Here is a 22,474-nt window from a genome sequence, read left to right on the forward strand (position 1 = left end):
GAAAAAGGCCTCTTCACAGGCTTCCCATATAAGTCCAGTCATTTTCTTGATTTCGAAGGCTTGAACTCTCAAGAATGTTTATTTGCTCTTTCCCCTCATAAAAACAGTACCCATTGCTTTGGGCTTTGTAAGAATGTACGTAATAATAAACACGATGCACCATAAATAGCATTGACATTCCAACCATGTCTAAGAGAATTCCCTTCTGGCATGCCTGGCACCATGGTCAGCAGATTTCAGGCATCACTGGATTCAGTGATCAGAGTGATTCCAGAGGTAAGAGTCTCCCCCACAGTCATGGCAAAATAGCGTCAGACACTGTACCTGAACACTGCATGACATTTCAAAAACTTAGTATTTCAAAGGCCTTAGTGCACGTAATTGTCACCAATTAGAACTTCACTGACATCAGTGAACTTTCCTTCTGCTTCAGTTGAACTGAAAACTGCCTTTTCCCTGCTGACACATTTTCCCTTGGATTAACCAAATGCACATCTGTGACATTTAGCCTTCTCAACAGTCTTAAGAGATAGGCGGTATTATTCCAATTTCATCAAGGCAAAAAGGCTGCTGGGTGAAACAATTTGTCTACATCACATGGTTCCTAAAATTGCAAAAGCAGGGTTGCAGAATCCAGGATTTTCAAGTGATTCCATTTCATTCCCATTTTGGGGTACTTCCTCCAAATCTCTCAGATGGTGGTCTCTTATTCTTTGGTGGTTCACAGGCCATGACAAGTGGTCTTCTGTCTCCTAATTTCTCACTGTCACGTCTAGCCCTTCCACTCAGCAACCCCTCCTCTGTGCAAACACCTGACTCCTACTCACCCACGTCATGCGCTGCTGTCTCTGGCACACCAACAGGCTGCTCGCGGACCTTTTGGGGTAACTGTGGCATCTGGCACCTGCTTCACAGATTTTCTTTACTCTTTACCATCATCCTGCAGTATCTTAGTCTCTAATTCCTCAGCTTCCCCATCCCCATGCTCATTATTCTTTGGGATTCTACCCTTTGTTCTTCCTTAGACTTCTCACCCAGAGCTGAAAGCCGCTCTTTGATCTAGGCTTATTTTTCCTTCCTTTCTGCTGCTTCCCTACTTCCAGCGAATGTGCTCTTTGTTCACATTCTGGTTGTTAAGCTGCAGCAAAAGCCTAGGCTGTAACTTTTTTAAAACTTCATAATCTTCTTAAAATATGTCTTACACATGGAATAGAATAAAGAATAAGGGCACATGGTGTGGAGGTTGCTGATTACAGGAAAAAAGTGGTTACAGGTAGCAGCGACCAAAGGCAACTAGGAGGGTGGATGGCTTTGGTCAATGAGCACCAGGGCTTGATGAAACAGTGGTCTTCAACGTAATAGATCTTCAGTCAGTCTCACAATCCAGCACCATCCTGTGCTAGTGGTGACTGGCAGAAGGAGAGGGGCAGCTTTGTCTGTGCTTGGAAGACAGTAGGCTACCAAAGATATTAACTGATGGCAGGGGGTGATCAAGAGGAGTCCAAATTGGCCGTCCAGAAGTGGGGGCATGATGACCACCATAACCAGGAACATGGTGCTCTGTGGAGACACTCTGAAACTGTGGGATGGCCACTGGTGGTCTGCACTCACGTGGGATGAGGGCTTGAATTATTTTCTTTGGATACTGATGGGAAGGCTGCTCTCCAAGGGCTAGTGAATGTGGGTAAATGGGGTCATGTGAAATGCATCTTTCATTTAGTCAGCATTAGTATTTGTTATCCTTCTTTGGGCTTTCGTTTATTCCACCATTATCAGATTAACCAGACTAAAATAATTTTTTTTATAACATTATTCTCTCGCTTAAAACTCCATTGGTCCAAATGTCTCAGCTAATAGTAAAGACTAGCCAACAAGTTTACCACTCCAGTCTTATTTCTATGCCTTTTTATCATTGGCTTTCTATATTCCCTCTTCTTTATTTTTTCAAATCAAGGAGGACTTTTGTCCTTTCTCATTCTGCTCCCTTCATGCACCCCATTCCTAATGATTTTGCATTCTAAATCTCTTTTGAGTAATGCCACTTTTGATTTTTAATTTAAAGGCACATAACTGTCAACTAGGGCTTCAGATCAATATGTGAAAATTATGCTTATTTAACTGTAACAACATAATTTCATTCAAAGCACATTAACTTGAGGTCTAGTTGGACTGAGCATTCTTGTGGACAATGTTGGGAGGGTGATAAATATATGGTTTGGGGCATATTTCTAAAGCACTAAAATTAACTAAGAATTCCTATTACCCCTCTTGGCCCTGTAGGGGTCAGTGGGCCTCAGATGGAATCAGACCCTGAATGAACTCTTTTCCAGGCAAACCCATCTCCTCACTTTCTCTGTGTCTTTCTCATGTCACTCTCTTTACCTTTCTGAGTTCTATGTCAAGTTTCACCTTCTCCCAGAACTGATTTTCTGACTTCCTTAGTCCCCAGTAATCCCTCTGCCCACTGAACTCACGTATCACACGTTAGGTGCCATGAATGTACACAGTGTCAGGCCTTGGATTGTTGGCTGCCTTATGTACGTATGTATTCACTTCTACTTTGGATATGAAGTCCCTTGAACATGAGGGGAAAAAAGCAAAAAACATTTCTTTATTCCTCCTTGCCTATACCTAGTACCTAGAATAATGCCTCATTTAGTAAATATCTGTCAATTTTTTATAATCATTCTTTTGTTGTTGCTGTTGTTAAGAATCATGACAAAGCACTACAATCAATTTGATCAAATAAACCCACTGCAGTTCTCACTCACCTTGCCAGTAAGTCAATAAGTTCAAGTTTTGACATCCCATCAGGAAGGAGTCGAGGGATAGCAGCAACACACGTCCTGAAAAGATCTATTTTTGGCTTTCTCTCACCCCTAGCATGGGAAAACAAACATGGGTCAAAGGCTATAAAAACTTAAAAAAAAATCAACCAAATAGGACTAGAATCCAGGCCTTCTGAATCACTGCCTGGTATTTACTGCATATTATTTTCAAACGTTTATGACCTTTATAGTTTGGCCAGTTCTAGGAGAACTCAGAAAGATTAAACGTTAGAGGTATATATCTAAAAGGACAAATGCCAATGTCAAGAGCATTCTGCCATTCAGTTTGCCATTCAGTTGGGTTCCATGGGGTTTGGTCCCTGTGAACTGCAGTTAAAACACTGAATTCACTAACATGCCTAAATGCATCAGCATGTAACAAGCACGCTGCAGTCATTCCTACATTCAGCATTTAAAAATAGGATTTTAGTATACAAGGAATAGTGTCTCTCACAAGTACGACATCTGGAAGCTTCTCTCCCTAGCGAATTATGTTTGTCTTTTGGAGTCCCCACTGTCATTAAAAAAAAATTAAGTGCTTCTAAAAATAAGTCTTTCATAATGTCTCATAAACTCCTTAATTCTATACAGTTGTGCATCTAATTCTGATTTTTAAAATTACACTGATGAGCCTGACCTCTATGGAGATTCCTTCCCTCTTTTAATTGTCTTGATACTATGAATGCTTAAAGATAATTAATGTTGTTGAGATGAGCACTAGGTGTTGTATGGAAACCGATTTGACAATAAATTATATTTTAAAAAGATACTTATGTCTTCTATATTCTATTGTAAAATCTGAAGGAACAGTAAATTTTGTGATAAATTTTTTAATTTTGAGTTGCTTAAATAGGTAACTGACTTGTCAATAATCTTTATGAAAAAACTAAATTACCCATCAAATCCTTCAAAAAAACCTAAGTGATAAAATATAACAACATATTTAAATTCTGATAATTCAGTCTTCTGAGAATAAATATAAAACTGTCATGAAATTAGTGCTACTGTAGGACACAAACACAATGATGAAAATACAAAGTAGCATAAAGTAATTCTGTTTTGGAATAGTAACTGAGGTCAGGGTAGAAATGCAGCAGGTAGAATCCACCCTTGTCTATAGTCAGACAGCAATTCTGCTCTTTGACATTACTTTTTTTTTTTTGCATGGCTTTGTTTAGTTTGTCAGGAATGAATACAAAACTGTTTATGTGAAAAATAAAACACATATATGTTGACTTCACAAATACTCTGCTTTTGCAGAAAGTTATAGGATTGTTTTCTCTCCTTTTCCATAGTCCTTTCTGCAGGGGATGTATGAGGACTGGAGAAGGAGTCATTGCACAGTGGCTTTTAATCAACTGAAGGAAAGAGGAGTCTTCAAGTGACATCCTCAATAACTGTACCAAGTTAGAGCTTAGTGATTGCTCCTGATGGTTCATTTCCAACACAGTGAGTCATTTCAATAGTTCTTCTAGCTTGCTCACCAGATGTTTTAAACAGCTAGGATTATTTTCATATCTGTTGGAGAACAAATGACCCTGCCTGGCCTGAAGTATAAGGCAAATTCCGTGAGTCTTCCAAGCTGATAAAACAAGCTTAGATTAGAAACTCTAATGGGTACATGATTTCCTTTTATTACTGTGGTCCTTGCTTTCTGGGCTTTTATAGAAAGCAAGTGAACCTCCCCCTTTCTGTAACATAATTCTTATTAATAGATATTATTATTGTTTTCTAGCATATACCACAAAAGGAATGAAGAATGGAAATGGAGCAACATAGAATGCTTAATGTTCAAGTTCATAGCCTACGCAGCACATGGGAAAGTGGGGGATCTAATATTAACTCCAATGATGGTTTCTGTTAGCGTGGTATAGACCTCCACTGTCTTCTCTTAAATGCCAATATCCCTAATGTTTCTCTTTGTCTTCTGGAAATGTAGCAATGAATTATTTCCTACTCTGAAATCTGCCTTAAAATGTAGCATAGAAAGTATTCCAAGCCCTATTTGGGGGTCTTACGATGATTGAACAGGAAAAAGTAAGGAATCATCTTAGAAAAAGTTTAAAGTATTGGTTAAAACACAAACAAAATATTTACGGTTGCATTTAACCCTGTACCTTTTAATGGTCTTGAATATATTGTTTTGGTCCTGATCCCATCTTATGATCTCTTGACTATCAATACAGTTTTCCTTTAAAAGCTTTTCGTTACTATTTTTTCGGGCAAACAACCATATGGCAGAAGTTTTGAAATCATTTCTTTTATCTTCTACATTATCAATAGAAAATTGCTTCAGTATATTAAAAAAAGAATGTACTAGTGAGGATAAAGGTTGACAATCTGGCCATTTGTGAGGTTGGAACCAGAGCAGGAGACAATACATTTGACGTTATTCATCTTGGTCAGTTTTAATTTTTGAGACCATTTAGGGTGAAATCTAAAGCAATGTGATCATTTAAAACAAATGAGTGGCAAGCTGCAGGATGGCATGCATCATATAATCCCATTTTTGTACAAAAAAATACATATATGTATACATTTGTGTTGAGTCAAGGAATGGTCGTAGACTTTAAGTGGGGCTCTGAGGAGGAGGTTTTCAGTTTAACTTTATATACTCCTAAATATCTAGTTAGAATAATTCTGTATGTTTTACTTTGTCTTATCATGTATTGTTTTCTTTTGTCATACTTCATTTTTGAGGTGCTGCCATTGCAATAAAAATACACACCCACAACATGAATGTCTCTGTATAGGTAACAATCTTCCAACCAACTGTGGTATTTGGAACTGGAAATGCTGAGGGACAAAGGAAACTTTCCCAGTTATATTTTTGGAAAATTATGCTATAGATGCCACATATAATTTAATTCACAGTCCAACGACAAAGTCTGAACTTTCTTAAAGTGTGAAGTTATAACCTAATTCTAGTTCCTGCCATAATGAATCAAAAGCAGCAAATACAAGTTGTATGACTTTCTTCTGCAGAGCTCTAATTACAAAGCTACATCTTAGATTTTGGCTGAGGGCATTTGATTTCAAATGAATAGGTACATTCAAAACTATACATTTTTTTTTTTTTTGGATCCAGTATTTCTATCACACGGGTGCATAGAGATTATTAGACACATGTAACCCTCACAGCTCAGGAGCAATCACTAGAAACGTGTGAATTTGAAATTTATAAAGATGGAATGTCAGCCAATTGGTGATGTCACTCTAGCACGTAGACTGTGACAGAACTAGCTTGGGAGCAACATACCACTTCTGAAAAATGTGGACCAGTGTAAGTCTTGGCTCCCTTTTCTAACTTACTGGCCTAATGATATTTGAGATATAACTGAAATAGATCAATCTCAGGTTTGACCTTATTTCCAGAGTTAGTCAATATTTTTACTATTCTTAGCACTTCTTAGAACTCTGATGCTAGGAAGAGAAGAACAAAATACAGAATAAATGGTGAAAATCTCTGCTGGTACATTTTGGCTAATTAATCCTTCATTACAAACTTAGTCTTCATTGTACTCACGTGATCATGTCTTCGGGTTCTTTGTTTAGCATCTGAACGTTTGTTAGCATCATACACCTTCCCACTTCTTTATCAAGGTGCCTTAAAATGTTGTCCACGGCTTTTCGTACTTGAGAGTAATATAATGACATGCCTGGAAAATGTACATTATAGTTAAATCTTTGACTAAATCCATCAAGTAATTAAATCATAGTTTGTTCATCCCCTATGACATGTTTTTACTGAAGACCATCTATGGCTCAATGACTTCATTAAGCAGATTCTAATTCAATCTCTTTTCTGTAGAACACTGGCATAGTGTCCTGAACTTCATAGGTGTTCACCAAATAATCACTGAAATTTAATAAATAGGAATTCTAATACTTCAAAGGGAAATATTTTCTGGAAGAGTTAAAATAAAAAGGAAATAGAAAGTTTTGCTTTAGAATTTTTATGTTTTTGATTAGTACAAGAAAATTCACCATCATTCCTGATTATGTGAATAAATAATAATTCTTATTTGGGGCTGGGATTTTAATAAGTTTATTGTTCTCTGAAATATATGTATAGATTTTTTAGTAAAATAAACAAAAGTGGCTTTACACCATAAGTTTTAGAATGAAGGAAAACATTTTAACCATAGTATTTTTACTGTTCCCATTAAATAAAGTGTCAGTGTTCTACAGAAGAAGTCAAATACGTGTAGCCTATGTATTTCATGTATGTGTATGCATTTCATCTATTTATGTATATAATACAAGTGAAAAGCAAATTGCTTTGCATTTAAAATTTGTACTTTAATGAAATCATTATTAATCATTATTTTTCATACATTACATCTTTCTGAACTCATTGGAGAATTTCCTAATTTCCTCTGTGAAAAATATTAAAGATAAATATTTTTCATACATTAAATCTTTCTAAACTCATTGTAGTATTTCCTAATTAAAGATAAACATTTTAAAGCGAGAAGTCTCCTCAAATTTCCCTTAGATGTTTGACATAGGAATTATTTTAACAAAGTTTATAGGTTTCTAAGCTCAAGTATTCAACAAGAAAGAAACAAATGCAAAAAAATCACCTCTTTGGATTACGATAGCTAAATTAAAAAGAAGATCTCATGTAGGCTAAACCTACAATATAACCTGGCATGTGTGGGATGTGGAATGTTTAAAACAGGGATTAAACTAATTTTACTGGGAAATAAAAGAAGGAAAGGAAGTATAAAAATGAATGAACTAATGTATGCATATTTATATGGTTGCTTTATAAACAGGATATCTACCAAAGGACACAGCTGTCTCAGAAATTTACTGTAAAATGTAGGTAATCAATATTAGAAGTTTGAAAAGACCGCAGATAAAAGTCTAACATTTAAATGGCAAAATGTGTACTAGGAAGTTCCAGAAAGTTTAAAGGGCAGTAAAACATAGCACAGCATGAATCAATCAAAACAATTAATGTTGGAATGTTATAGCTACTTGTATAAAAATGTTTTAACAGTGAATCTCACTGAAGGTAAGTATCCATTGGTCATTAGAAGGGCTTATAAAGGCTCGCCTCTAACACATCTCTGAAACCCACCTATCATTTTGGCTTCTTCTTCAGTTAGCGTTTTACTCAAATATGTTTTCTTCACTCTCAGTGTGTTTCCTGAAGGGAGAACAGCTCCTGTCACCGGCATGGGGGGTTCACCGTCTTTCTGCTGCAAGCTATCAGCTATTACTAAGAATGCCCGTAAACCAATGTTCATTCTCTGTAAGAGATAATGTGTTCAAAAGAAAAAGAAAAACCCAATTATCATACTGGAATTTAACCATCAGCCTCTGAGAGAAGTTAGCATGGCTTGCTATCCAGATTAGTATGAGAAAGTAATTTGAAAGGCACAAGAATTTAAGCCAAACCTATGTTAAATTAAGTTTCTGTCACTTTGTTGGTGCAGCACAAGAAGATGACTGGAAAGATTTTCACCCTACTTGGAGGGTATGTTTGAGAGGGTCATGATCCTGTTTGGGGAATCCTGATGCACCTCCAAGGGAAAGGCAGCCATCCTCTGGAGCAGCTGCAACTAAGGTAAACTGAGGTAAAGAAAGGGCTCATAGGTCTTCTGAGAGAGGGACAGAGATGCCACATGTTTTAATTCACAAAGAGCGAATGAAAACAAATAGGAGTTACAAATGTGAATCACAAAATAAAAATGGTCTGCTCTGAATTGCAGTTTGATGACTCCTGATTCAAAAAGACTGGCAAGTTTGAAAATAAATTTTAAAAGTACAATGTCAATGAACTTGCTACTGATAAAAAATACCTGAGCTTATAAGAAATAATGCCATTCGGGGCCAGGTCATTATCATCCTCAGGCTCAGGTAAGGCATAATAGTGGCTCTGAAAGATGATTCAGTGCGATAGCTGCTACCAGTAGCAATATCTTAAAAGGTCAGAAAGTACTCAAACATTTGTACTTCCTTAAAAGCCATGTGTAATGCATTTATACTCATATTTTCATGAAGTGATGCATGAATGCATATTACATGAAGTAATGTTTCCAAAGCAAGTTACTACCTAACAGCAGAAAATAATAATTATTGCTACCAATAATGATACTCTAGTTATAATTTACTTAGTCCCTAAAATATATCCAGAACTGCTCATTAATTCTCAGTTTGAAAACAGTCATGCAAGGAAAGTACAATTATTCCTGTTTTTCAGGTGGAGAAAGTGAGGCCATCTAAGAAGTAGGTAGGGAGCTATACCCAAGTCGAGTTTGCCCCAGTTGCCTATTCTGCGGTATCTGATTACATTCTATAACAAAAATAATATAGACTTCTATTCATTTCGAAACTATTCAAGCTTCCAGGAAAAATGATATTTTAACCAGGATTTGGTGAACATTTTTCTGGCTCATTTGTACTGATCCAATATGTACTTTATGATTTTATAGCCTTCAATAATATTCTCTCTCCAGTTTCTAGAATGAAAGAGTATTAACTTTAAAAGATTTAGCTGTGTATTGAAAGTCCATTCATTTCCTCACTTTTTTTAGTAGTTCATGACATATATTCTAGGCTTGTGTATTTTTCTCAAGAAATAGTAATGTTATGGGTGAGGCAGTAAAATGTTCAATTCAGGAAATGCAATACAAATAGAATAACTGTGGACTGACGTAAATGGCCAAGTCTCAGTTATTGCAAGTGTTATATCCAATTTATGAACCACCCTAGCCAGTTCTCTGAATTTTCCTTCCCTCTGGATAACACTAAGGGCAGAAGCAAGATGGGATAATTTGGGACATATACTTTTCAATTTAACTTCACAATTTCTTTTTGTATTTTATATAGTCTATATCATACCTCTCCATTTTATTTTATTTTTTTTTAATGCTTTATTTATTTCTAGGAGAGAGAGAGAGAGACAGCGTGAGCAGGGGAGGGTCAGAGAGAGAGGGAGTCACAGACTCTGAAACAGGCTCCAGGCTCTGAGCTGGCAGTCAGCACAGAGCCCGACGCGGGGCTCGAACCCACGAACCGCGAGATCATGACCTAAGCGAAAGTCGGACGCTTAACCGACTAAGCCACCCAGGCGCCCCTTTACCTCTCCATTTTATTATTTGTCTGCACTTGAGAAATTATTTAACTCTTCCAAGGCCAAGTCTCAGCTTCCTTTCTGTAAAATGAGGATAGCAATACCTATTGATCATGCAGGGCTATGGTAAGGATTAATGCCTGAAAAGTTCCTGCTGGTAATTATATATTTGTAGGTTTGAAACTATGCTTTATTTTTTTAAAGTCAAGTTTATAGAGACATAAATTGCACAGAGTAAAACATACATAGTTGCACAGTTCTTTGAGTTCTGAGAAACTTATACAGTCAGGTAACTCATCACATTCGAGATATAAAGTTTTTCCATCATCCCCAAAAGTTCCCTCATGCCTCTTTATAGTCAGTCCACCTTCCATCCCAGCATCTGACAATCATCGTCTAAATTCTGCCTTGAAGTTTTTCACCTTTTCCAGGATGGAATCAAACAGTACATAGTCTTTTGTGTCTTGCTTCTTTCACTTAGCATCAAGCTTTTGAGATGTTGTTGCAATGTAAGTCATCTGTTCATTTTCATTGCTGAATAGTATTCCACTATATTGATGACACACAACATGTTTAGTCGCCTACCAGCTGTTGGACATGAGTTGCTTTCCTGTTTTTAGTTGTATCAATAAAGCTACTGTAAATATTCATAGAAACCTTTTTGGACTTTTAGGGTTTTAGTCTCTCTTGGATAAATACCTTAGGGTAGAAATGCTGGATCATACAATAAGTGTATGTTTAAACTTAAAAGAAATTGCCAAACTGTTCTCTAAAATGGTTGTGCCTTTTTGTGTTCTCACCAAAGTAGTATGAAGTTCCAGGTGCTCAACATTCTTCTCAGCACGTCTCAGTGTGGTTTTAACCAGCATTTCCCTAATGACTATTGATGCTCAACATCTTTTCATCAGTCATTTCTACCTCCTTTGGGGAAGAGGCTGTTCCTTTTGCCCAATGTAAAAATGGAGTTGTGTCTTACTATTGAGCTGTGAGAGTTCTTTATATCCTGGATACAAGTGCTTTATCAATAGTGTTTTGCAAATATTTTCTCCCAGTCGGCGACTCTATGCTTTATTAACAGTAGCTCTTAAATTGCAAACATATTTGTATGATGATGATGTTTGATTTACCATTTTTTCTTTTTTAATTCATGATATTTTTGTGTCCTAAGAAATTTTTGTCCACTCAAAGATTACAAAGATTTTATCGTATGTTTTCTTCTGGAAGATTTATAATGCTGGATTTTATATTTAGGATTCTGATACATTTTGACTTAATTTTTGCTTACTGTGCAAATTATGGGTTGAAATTCATTATTTTGCAAGTGGATGTCCAATTGTTCAGCACCATTCATTGAAAAGGCTACCTTTTATTCACTGAAATAACTTGAAAATGTTGTTGAAAATAAACTGAATGTATATATGTGGGTCTATTTTTGGAATCTCTCTTCTCTTCCATTGGTCTTTATAATCACTCTTCTGCCAGTACTACACTATTGTAGTTCTTCAGTACATTTTGAAATCAGGACACACTAGTCCTCCAATTTTTTTCTTCTTTTTCAGCATTATGCTGGCTATTCTAATTCTTTATATTTTCCATATAAGCTTTAGAATCAGTTTATTGATTTCTAGAGAATATGTTATAATGATTTTAATTGGGACTATTAATGGGATTATAGTTTAATATATATAGATTAATTTGGAGACCATTGACCTTTTTATAGTCTTAAATCTTTCAATCCACAAACCGGATTTCTCTCCATTTATTTGGGTTGTCTCCGATTTTTCCTCAGCGTCTTTTAGTTTTCAGTACACAAATCTTGCACATAATTGTTAGCTTTATTGCTAAGTATTCTGTTTTCATTGCTATGGTAAAGTGTTCAGTTTCTAATTGTTCATTACCATAATATAGAAATACATTGATTTTATATATTTATTTTTGTTTATTTTTTAAAGTAGGCTCCATTCCCAACATGGGCTTGAACTCATGGCCTTGAGAACAAGAGTCACATGCTCTACTGACAGAACCAGCCAGGTGCCCCTCTATATTTATCTTGTATCCTACGAACTTTCTAAAATAATGTATTAGGTAAGTCAACTTTCGGTAGATTCTTTGGTATTTTCTACATATGCAATCGTGTTGTCTGTGAATAAAAATAGTTTTATTTTTTCGTTTCCAATCCATATGCTTTTTATTTCTTCTTTTTGCCTCTGGCACTGGCTAGGACATCCAGTTCCATGTTATTTTAGGTCAAGACAAAAATGACAGAAATGGATGACCTAGAAACTTCTCACAGATGAGTAAGTTCTTATGATGATGATGATGCATCTAGAAGCCATCTCAGTCTGAATGAAAATGGGACACTTAACTGGAAATTATCGAACTGTTGAGTGGTTGATGCACTATAACTTTGTAGTAAGATAATCCTTTCCATCTCTAGGTCTTGTTCCACAAGCTATTTCCAAAATATGATTTAAGACATGATTTTAATATGTTTCTTGTGCAACTGTGACCCACAACATATTTTATCAAGTGTGTGACATCTACCTTATAGACTATTCTCATCCTTGTGTGTACTATTGAAGTAGGATCATAAATATGCCTTTAAGCTTCTAATTACCAACTACTGATAAACTCTTCCATAACCATATAAGTGTAAGAGAAATGGAAGAAGATACTCAAATGTCTTTTTATAGTTTTAAAAATTAAAAACCCCATCATTCCAATTGTTCTGCACAAATAGGTTCACAAATTATTCATTGACTGAGAAGTTTGAGGGAAGAACAAGGGGTAAATTTTATACATGGTGATAATGATGGTAGCTTTCAGTATGTTCTTTTTAGACTAATAACCTGGTAATTCTGAGGGCTGTTAAAGCCATGACTCCTGAGAAGTGAAAGGTATTTTGAGAAACTTCCTAGTAGGAGAAGACTCTTTATCAAAGGGTCCTGGGCCCCATTCCAGCCCAAATGCACTGGATTTGCATCGACTTTGTTCATCTCCCCTTGGCCCACTGACACTGGCTGCAGCCATTCCAGAAGACTGTGATGTCATTAGACACCAGACAAAACCTCCCATTTTGGGGCTTCTCCAGCTGCCCCTAGACACAAGGCGACCTTAGCACAAAGAAGAGAATGCAGGCTGTGGAACCAGGAGGCATGGTTCCTTTTGCTGCTAACCAGCTGCTGATTGTGAGCCTCCGTCCTTACTGACAGAAGCAAGGAGCCAGACGAAATAGGACAGTGATGATAGGAACATTCTTTTTTTTTAAAAAAACTTCTATGATGTCCTTTTTTTTTTATTTTAAGAGCTTGTCATGTCACAATATCACAGTTATTCTATGAGTGATCTAGGAAAGTATTTTGTTCATTTTACTGGCAAAAAAAGCTGAAGTGCAGAGTGATAAAGTGGTAAGGCCTGTGTCAAGGGGCAAATGGAATACTGCTGCTTTCTGGCTCAGTGTTCTTTCTACAATATCATAGGGAAAGGACTGCAAAGAGGCAGCTTGCCAGGCACAGTTCTGTTGGCCGACAGTGTTTTTAAAGTTTAAACTGGGATGTGCTTCTCATTTGCATAGGTCACTCCCACCGTGTGTTGTACCCATCACTTTTGTGATCTGCCTGGCCCTTGAGTTGCTATGCTGCCACAGAAACATAGATCTCCATACATCACTCGATTTCATTCAATTTTAGTATTTTACTAATACATGTATTCATTCCTCTCTGTTTCAACACTTCCCAGGACTCAACTTGTTCATCTGCATCCAAACAGTTATAAGTACTGACTTGTCTAAAATAAAGCAATGTGAGGGGCGCCTGGGTGGCTTAGCCGGTTAAGCGTCCGACTTTCGCTTAGGTCATGATCTCGCAGTTCGTGGGTTCGAGCCCCGCGTCAGGCTCTGTGCTGACTGCCAGCTCAGAGCCTGGAGCCTGTTTCAGTCTGTGACTCCCTCTCTCTCTGACCCTCCCCTGCTCACGTTGTCTCTCTCTCTCCTAGAAATGAATAAAACATTTAAAAAAATAATAATAAAATAAAGCAATGTGACCTGTGGTGGCAGATTATCTTTTTGGGCAAGGTTTGCTCTATCATGCAAGAACAGGATACAATAGCACATCAACCTGCTATCATTCTAAGTCTGTTCACCCAAAATCTGACTCCTGAAATTCCATAATCTGTGATAGCTAGTCAAATAAACATGGACAGAACCAAACAGAAGACTTTTCCAGAAAATGTCCTTCTCCCTATTCCCCAAAGCTGCAAAGCAAAAAAGGTATGGCTCTGTCAGTACACGCTCAGTTAGAAGTACATAAAAGGATCATTTCATTCATACCTCTGGATTGAGACTGAAAGCCTTTGCTGGTTTTCCCACACAGAGAAAATCAAAAATAATTTCTTTCATTGCAAAATCTAAACGTTCCTGTGGTGGAAAAGAGACAACAAAACGAAGATATTAAAATACAAATTCAATGTGAAGTGTCTATTTTCATTATAGGCCACAGACAGGTGGCTGCTACAGGAAGCAAGACACTGTTCAGTTTTATGCATCAAGAGAATCCCTGAAGGAAGACCATGCCCCTTGTGAGCCTTCGGTGAAGCTGCCTCTATTTTTGAGATGTGCAGGGATGCTTCTGTTATGTAATGTGGAATTTAGCCCCTAAAGCATGGAATGAAAATGATAAAACAAAAAACATATTCCCCAAAATGAAAAACTAAAACACTTGGAGTGTCTGGTGTCTGGGCTTAAACATAGCCTCAACACTTCATGCTTGTACTGCAAATGCTGATAACCTCTTGAAACTCAGTTTAAAATGTATGTTTATTTATTTATTTTTTAAAAATTTTTATGTTTTATTTCTTTTTGAGAGAGAGAGAGAGACAGTGTGAGCAGAAGAGAGACAGAAAGAGAGGGAGACAGAGAATCCGAAGACAAGCTCCAAGCTCTGAGCCAGCTATCAGCACAGAGCCCGGCCCATAAACTGCGAGATCATGACCTGAGTGGAAGCTGGATGCTTAACCAACTGAGCCACCCAGGTGACCCTAAAATGTATGTTTAAAAATATCACTGCAAGGGCACCTGGGTGGCTCCATTGGTTAAGTCTCTGACTTCAGCTCAGGTTATGATCTCACAGCTTATGAGTTCGAGCCCCACACTGGGCTCTGTGCTGACAGCTTAGAGACTAGATTCTGCTTCAGATTCTGTGTCTCCCTCTCTCTCTGCTCCTCCCCTACTCATGCTCTGTCTCTGTCTCTCTCACAAAAATACATAAATTTTTTTTTAAAAATCACTCCAGGGGCACGTGGGTGGCTCAGTTAGTTGAGCATCCAACTTTGGCTCAGGTCATGATCTCATGGTTTGTGGGGTCAAACCCTTGTGTCAAGCTCTGTGCTGACAGCTCAGAGCCTGGAACCTGCTTCAGATTCTGTGTCTCCGTCTCTCTTTGCTCCTCCCTGACCATGCTCTGTCTCTCAAGAATAAATATTTAAAATTTTTTTTTCATAAAAAATAAATAAAAATACCACTGCAAAGTGACCATCTTCTTCTGTTCTCTAACATTTTGAATCCTTGGGCTCATATTATGATGAACAATTCTGAGAGTGAAATGAATAATCAACAAATAAGTCATCTTATGGTTAAGTGAGAAAGTATAAGCCAGATTCTGATGGTTTGAGACAGTGGGTGCTATTATATGACAGGTTCATTTTAAACAATATTCTGGAATAATCAGAGCACGTTCTCAGGCATGTGATAACTATATGCAGAAAAAAATCACAATGACTTCATCTGCCTGAAAAGCAAGTAATGTTTTTTCCCGTAAGAGCAAATATGACAGAGGCATCTCAGTACACCAAACGCATAAAGAGATATCATATATTATTAGTCTGTGAAGTAACAACTGGCCTTACACCTTTATATCAACATTAATTGTACTTAATGGTATTTCATGCCTATAATTTCCCTTTCTCCATACAGCATTCTGAAGTACACTGGGCAAGCATTTCCCCCACATTTTACAGATCAAGAAACAGAAGAAAGATGTTCTCTGACTTGTTTAAGGGTATAGAGATGTCTTGCGAAGGAGGTTGAACTGGAATAATTATCTTTTCACACTGTTCTGTAAGTCACAAGGAAGTCAAAGTTGGGATATAACCATTTACCCGCAAAGTGTGTTTACAAAAAGGTAAAAATCTCGTTTCTAAATAGTAAATTAAATACTAAAAACTATGTTTACTATTATTGGACCCAGTTTTTTTTTTTTACTTTTTTTAATGTTTTATTTATTTCTGGGAGAGCAGCATGAGCAGGGAAGGGTCAGAGAGAGAAAGAGATACAGAATCTGAAGCAGGCTCCAGGCTCTGAGCTAGCTGTCAGCACAGAGCCCGAAGCAGGGCTTGAACCCACCAAACGTGTGATCGTGACCTGAGCCGAAGTCGGACGCTTAACCGACTGAGCCACTCAGGAGCCCCTATTAGACCCAGTTTTAAGGAAATTAGTACCTGTAAAGTTCTTCGAAAAGTTCCTGACAAGACTAAGTGCTTGATAAGTGCTAATCTACCTATTCATTCTTCTTTCTCACAAGATGAGAGAACATTTTTATTTACTCCTCGAATTTCACAAAACCACATTTTGATTTCCTCCAAACATCAGACTCTTTGCTTCTTCCTGACTTGCCAAATCCTGAGCAGACAATCAGGACAAAACAGGGACTGGGAGTCAAGAGACCCTTTTACTGATAGGTTCTGTGACCTTAGATGAGTCCCTTAAACTCTCTCAGCTCCTTCATTTGATAAATGTGAAAACACTTGATGTACCCATGTTGCTATTTGTTTTGAAGAAAAAAAAAAGCTATGTGTGAAAACACTTACAAAACCATTCTGAAAATTCTTTCCACATAAGCTATTACTTCAGACTCTTCAGCTGGTAGTACTGCCTAGGAAGGAGACTGGCTACTTGAAGGCAATTAGATCATCCCCACCACCAGAAGCGTCTCCATTACCTGGGCAATGAACTGGATGATTTTCACAAAGATGTTCAGAGGCATATCCCTTGGCACCACACCACGGGACCCTTTGGGGAAAAGTGTTGTGATGATGGTTATAAGACGGCTGAAAGATAGGGAGAAAAAAAGAGAACACAAGCAAGATTGGCTGAGCTCCAGTTCTGTAAGTGAAAATGGCAGATGTTTCATCTTATCTAAGTATCAGAGAGAATTCAGAAAAAGAAAACAAACCATGTCATCCCTCTTTCATTAGCATAATTACTCTATGAAAATTTTTCTGGACAACTACAGGCAGTTGGAAAATTATAGCCATGTGTTCAGCTAGCATGGTGACCACAACCACGGCCGTGCAGCTCGTGGTCCTGGAAAAGCCATTGACTAAGCAAAGACTGAACATGTCCTTAGGACTTAGATCTTTCAGAAAGGGTCAGCGTTGAATAGTTTCTACTTTGGTCAGTATAGGTAGCATTAAAACAAAATACCCTCTTTACAGGCTGAGTAATGGTTATCATTAAGTCAGTGAAGTAGTTACCATTAACCAAACCAGCCCCTTACCTCTGAGTAGCTGTATTGCTTTCACATTTAATTCGAATCATGTAAACCCAGAGTAACCTGTACAGAGATTCCAGTGCAACTCGAGCCATCTTGGGGTCTTTATTCTGTAACAGAAACCAGGATGTAAGATAGCATTAGATTTAAGACTTAATTAATATTAAATGGTAAAAAAAAAAAAAAAAAAGATTAAATGGTAACATATGGAATGTATGGAGATTATTCTTTTCTGAATGCCTAGAAATGCAGGGCACCTACAAGGCACGTGCATTATCTGGGACTTATGGGGTTTGCCTCTGGGTGTCTGTTGTGTAAACAATCTAGGAGGAGGGATCCAAACAGCCATGAAGGCAGGGCAGAGTAGTTCTGGGGGAAGTCATGTCAGTTTCTTTTTTGCCAAGGTGAATACTTGAAATTGCCTTCTTCCTCCAGCCCTAGGGAACCTGTATTCTCTAGCACTAAGAGAAGAATTAATCTCTTCTTTCGAGTGTTGATTATGCCTTTGTAAACATTGTTTTTGCTTTGATTCCCCAAGTTCCCCCCCACTCCCACTGCCTGAATCTAATTACCCACCAACATTTATTGAGATGAATGTGTACTAGGCACCATGTTAGAACATGGGATATAGAGATAAAAGACAATCCCTTTCCCTAAATTGTTTATAACCTCTGGGGGATGAGAGATGGATAATAACCAATCAACTGTAAGGCAGTAGAAAAAACTGGTAGGTACAGGAGCTAGAGAATGGAAACAGAAAGAAGGACAGCTGTGGCAAGCTCAAGGAAGGTCATGAAAAATTTCCAGGGGCAGATGAAAACTCAGATGAACTTTAATCCAATCATCTACTCATGTGTTCATTCAAAAAACATTTGAGTGGCTACAGAGGGCCAGGTACTGTGCTTGGCACGGTGTGAAACTTTGCACGGTGTAAAAGGACCATGGGAAGGGAGAGCACGTGGAAGTTAAGAGAGCTGAAGAAGACAGGTCATGTCTCACACCCTGGCAAGAGTTTGTATGCCAGTGCATAGGGCCAGGTGAAGGAGCAGGGGCTGATGAAGCTGTGAGGAAGGCAAGGGTGATGTGTGGGATCCCGAATGCCAGGCTAACAAAGGGAACCAGGATTCTCATGATGGTTACAGGAAGCCACTAAGATCAAGGAGACCATGGAAGAAGTCCCTGCCTACGGTGTGGGGAAAGGAACAGAGGGAGACCAACTGTGGCAGAGCTGCTGGTTTCTGGGCAATAATAGGCCAGAGAAGGAACTGATTCTTTCCCCCACTGTCCTGTCTTACTCTAATCAAATTCCTCTTGATTTAAGAGGAATTATCATGCATTGGATAGTTTCCCTGATGCCTGTGGGATCCAGGTAACATTTCTTGGCATGGCATAACTGACCAGTCAGTATAAAGCTCTAACGTACCTTTTCTGCCTCCCTTCCTGTTATTCCCCCACAAGCTCCCTAAACTCTAGCTACACCATGTTCATTCCATTTCCAGGTCAAGGGTGGGTTCCCTCACCCCCTGCCTCCTGCATCCTTCTTTTCTATCAGGTGAATCCTGCTCCTTCAGAGTTCCTTGTGCAGACTTCTCTGTTCCTTTCCAGGGTCCTCAATCTCATACCATTAAAGCTAATTATTCTGTCCTGCGTGTCTTCTGACCTTCAAACAACCTCTGGCATACGGTCTTGTTTAGATGTCGGAAAGGAAAGAGCATTATTTACTGCAATATCTATTAGAATTCCTGCCATTCTTCAGGGGGTCGATAAACGTTTCCTAAACAGTCTTTAAATGTCACTTTTAACTGCCTTTCAGGTTTTTTGCTCTTATGTTACTCCTCTTCCCTTACTCATTTTTTTTATCTTGTCACAATTGTTTTAGCTGTTTTATTCTTAGTGTAGATAACTTGGGTACTGATTTTTGTAAAATTCATAGGTGTTTAGATATAAAGTTTATTTTTAGGCTATTTATGTAAATTAATCTTAAGGAAAAGACTATAAGAGAGTAGTTTTTTAGACTTAGGAAAAAATGGATTTCTTAGGTCAAAGTTTTGCTGTGATCACTATTTTAAAATTCTAAATTTCTACATGCATTTAGGTCTGTTTTTAGCATTTTTTATTAGTCTGTCCATTCATGTGCTAATACCACACTGTTTTAAGTTTTGAGACTTTAAAATGTGTTTTATTACTAGATTGTACACCTGAAACTAATATGACACAGTATGTTAACTAACTGGAATTTAAGTAAAAACTTAAAAAAAATAAAACAAAATGTGTTTTCTTGTTTGGTATGCACTATCTTCCACCATCCACTGGTCTTTTCTTCTTCTTAAAGGGTTTTCCCAGATATTTTTGCATGTTTATTCTTTCAAATAAACCTTATAACTATTTTTCTATATCTAGGGGGGGGAAAGGCCCCAACTTTTTTTATGGCCCCGACTTCTTAAAAACATAAATTTATATACAAAGGATAATGTTTTGCTTGTTTGATTTGCCTGTTTGGTTACATAAAGAAACTTTAAGTAAACTACTAAACTGGTAAAGTTGTATTTAAAATATTCCATCATTTAAAAATTGGCATTATTTTGGGGCCCCTGGGTGGCTTAGTCGGTTAAGCGTCCGACTTTCGCTTAGGTCATGATCTCGCGGTTCGTGGGTTCAAGCCCCGCGTCGGGCTCTGTGCTGACTGCCAGCTCGGGGCCTGGAGCCTGTTTCAGTCTGTGACTCCCTCTCTCTCTGACCCTCCCCTGCTCGCACTGTCTCTCTCTCTCCTAGAAATAAATAAAACATAAAATTTTTTTTAAAAAATTGGCGTTATTCTACCTTTTTAGCTTTTAACAATTTTTAAATTTCTTAAAGTTTACTTATTTATTTGGGGGGGTGCATAAGCAGGGGAAGGGCAGAGAGAGAAGGAGAGAGAATTCCAAGTAGCCTTCTTGCTGACATAGCACAGAGCCTGATGCAGGACTTGAACTCATGAGCTGTGAGATTATGACCTGGAACTGAAATCAAGAGTCGGACACTTAACTGACTGAGCCACCCAGGAGCCCCCTTCCGTAAAAGTGGCTTCTAGTCACCTCCTGGACAATGTCCAAATTCCATGATGTGGTGCACGAGGGAGCCTTTGGCAATCCGGCTCCCCCACTGCTAGCTCCTGCCTCCACTTTGGGCTTGGTGCACCCCATGTCATCACATCCCTTCTTCAATGTCCTAAATGCCTCAAATGCCTTCCTACCCTTGGTCTGTTTGGAAAATTTCTACTCCTCGGCAAGTTTCAGTTAGGTATCATCTCCTTTGTTAAATCCTCTACTATTACAACTATTTCTCCACCCCAGAGAGATGGCCAAGTGTCTCTACTCTCTGCTTCCAGAATGTTGTCCCATCCCTTTATGATTCTTACCAGGTTGTGAACTCCTGAATTTTGGTTTGTTCATTTTTGTGTCCTCAATGACTATCATACATCAATGTAAAGAAGCAGACTGTGAGTAGTTGCAGAACAACTTGATGCATTAGCAAGATGTCTTTATATGAAACCTATACAAGGAGACAGTTTGAGACAGTGGCATAGAACCATCCTGAACTTACCTCCCCCTAAAGATGCAACAAATCTATGACTACATATGGAACAATTCCCTCAGGAAATAACCTGAGAACTAGCTGAACAGCTCATTTACAACAAGGGAAAAAAGGGCCACATCAAGACAGGTAAGAGAGGCAGATACATGGTCTTGACAAAAACCCTACCCCCACAGTGGTGACCCACAATGGGGAGGGGTCTCACGAATAAGGAATTTCTCCCTGAGGGGCATGGAGTTTGTGTTCCACATTAGCCACCCCATGCCTTGGGGCCTGCATCAGGGAAATGAGCCCCCAAAATGTGTCATTTGGAAAACCAACAGGGCTTACATCCAGGAGAGCCATAAGGCTGTAGGGAAAGAGAAAGATTCTGCTCTTAAAAGGCTCACATGCAAATTAACTTTCCCTGGGACCTAGTGCAAAAGCAGCAGTTTGAGAAGAGCCTAGACCATATGTGAAGAAGATAAAGTTGCTGATATTAAGGCATGTGCTAGAAGAGCACAGAGTTGGGACTCTGCCTAAGGGTAGAGGTACTGGTGGGTGACAATTTTACATTCTTTCTCTACCTTGCTGGTGCTGGCACTGGGAAGCATTATTTTTGTACTCACTCTAACTACCCAGTGTCACCTCCCATCTCCCATTCCACTCCTTTGGCCTTGAACCCCTTCTGTTGCTCCCATAATGATGCCCTGTCCCCCTTGGCCTACCAAAGCCAGAGGGCATACACAGTCCACACAGGGGATGCCCTTGAGTGTCAGGCACTGGTATCCAGAGGGACTGCATTTCTAGGCCCTATGAGTCTTAAGCAACCAGAGAGACTGTTCCAGAGACAACCAAGAACTAGGGTAAAGTTAAACATTAAGGTTCATTTCTTACATAGGGCCACCCCCTTAAGACTGGGCGAGATAACTATTTTGCCTAACACATACAAACAAACAGAGAGAGTCAAGCAAAATGAGGAAACAGAGGAATATTTCCCCAAAAAAGAACAAGATAAAGCTCCAGGAGGAAAAAAAAAAACTTGAATGAATGAAATGGAGATAAATAATTAACCTGATAAGGACTTAAAGTAATGATCATAAAGATGCTCATTGAAGCCAGGAGAAGAATGGATGCACACAGAAAGATTTCAACATATAAGAAATATAAGAAAGTCCCAAACAGAAGTCATAGAGCTGAAGAACACAATTGACTGAACTGAAAAATATATTAGAAAGGTTTAACAGCAGGCTAGATAAGGCAGAAGAAAGAATCAGTGATCTGGGAAACAGGGCAATAGAACTCACCCAAACAGAAAAGAAAAAGGAAAAAAAAAGATTGCCTCAGGGACCCATCAGACACCAAGCAGAATAACATTCTGATTATAGTACTTCCAGGAGGAAGAGAGAGAGAAAGGGGCAGACAACTTATTTAAAGAAATAATGGCTAAAAACTTCCCTAAA

General features: G+C 38.3%; 1 protein-coding gene across 5 annotated transcripts in view; it reads right to left on the reverse strand.

The window, feature by feature from the left end:
• Positions 1–22,474, reverse strand: part of FRY (FRY microtubule binding protein) — a 258,661-nt gene that overhangs the window by 126,037 nt on the left and 110,150 nt on the right. For 4 of the 5 annotated variants that reach the window (XM_039239842.1, XM_039239840.1, XM_039239841.1 and 1 more), the window contains exons 12-17: positions 17,466–17,569; positions 16,908–17,016; positions 14,243–14,329; positions 7,918–8,089; positions 6,355–6,487; positions 2,772–2,879 (exon numbers count right to left, since the gene is read on the reverse strand). In XM_039239842.1, the coding sequence (XP_039095773.1) occupies positions 2,772–2,879; positions 6,355–6,487; positions 7,918–8,089; positions 14,243–14,329; positions 16,908–17,016; positions 17,466–17,569 (713 nt within the window). Of the gene's footprint in view, positions 1–2,771; positions 2,880–6,354; positions 6,488–7,917; positions 8,090–14,242; positions 14,330–16,907; positions 17,017–17,465; positions 17,570–22,474 lie in introns of those variants that run through there. The other variant, XM_039239843.1, reaches the window with a different exon arrangement.

Source organism: Hyaena hyaena, unplaced genomic scaffold, assembly GCF_003009895.1.
Source record: "Hyaena hyaena isolate Hyena2069 unplaced genomic scaffold, ASM300989v1 scaffold_163, whole genome shotgun sequence".
In the NCBI taxonomy this organism is placed as follows: domain Eukaryota; kingdom Metazoa; phylum Chordata; class Mammalia; order Carnivora; family Hyaenidae; genus Hyaena; species Hyaena hyaena.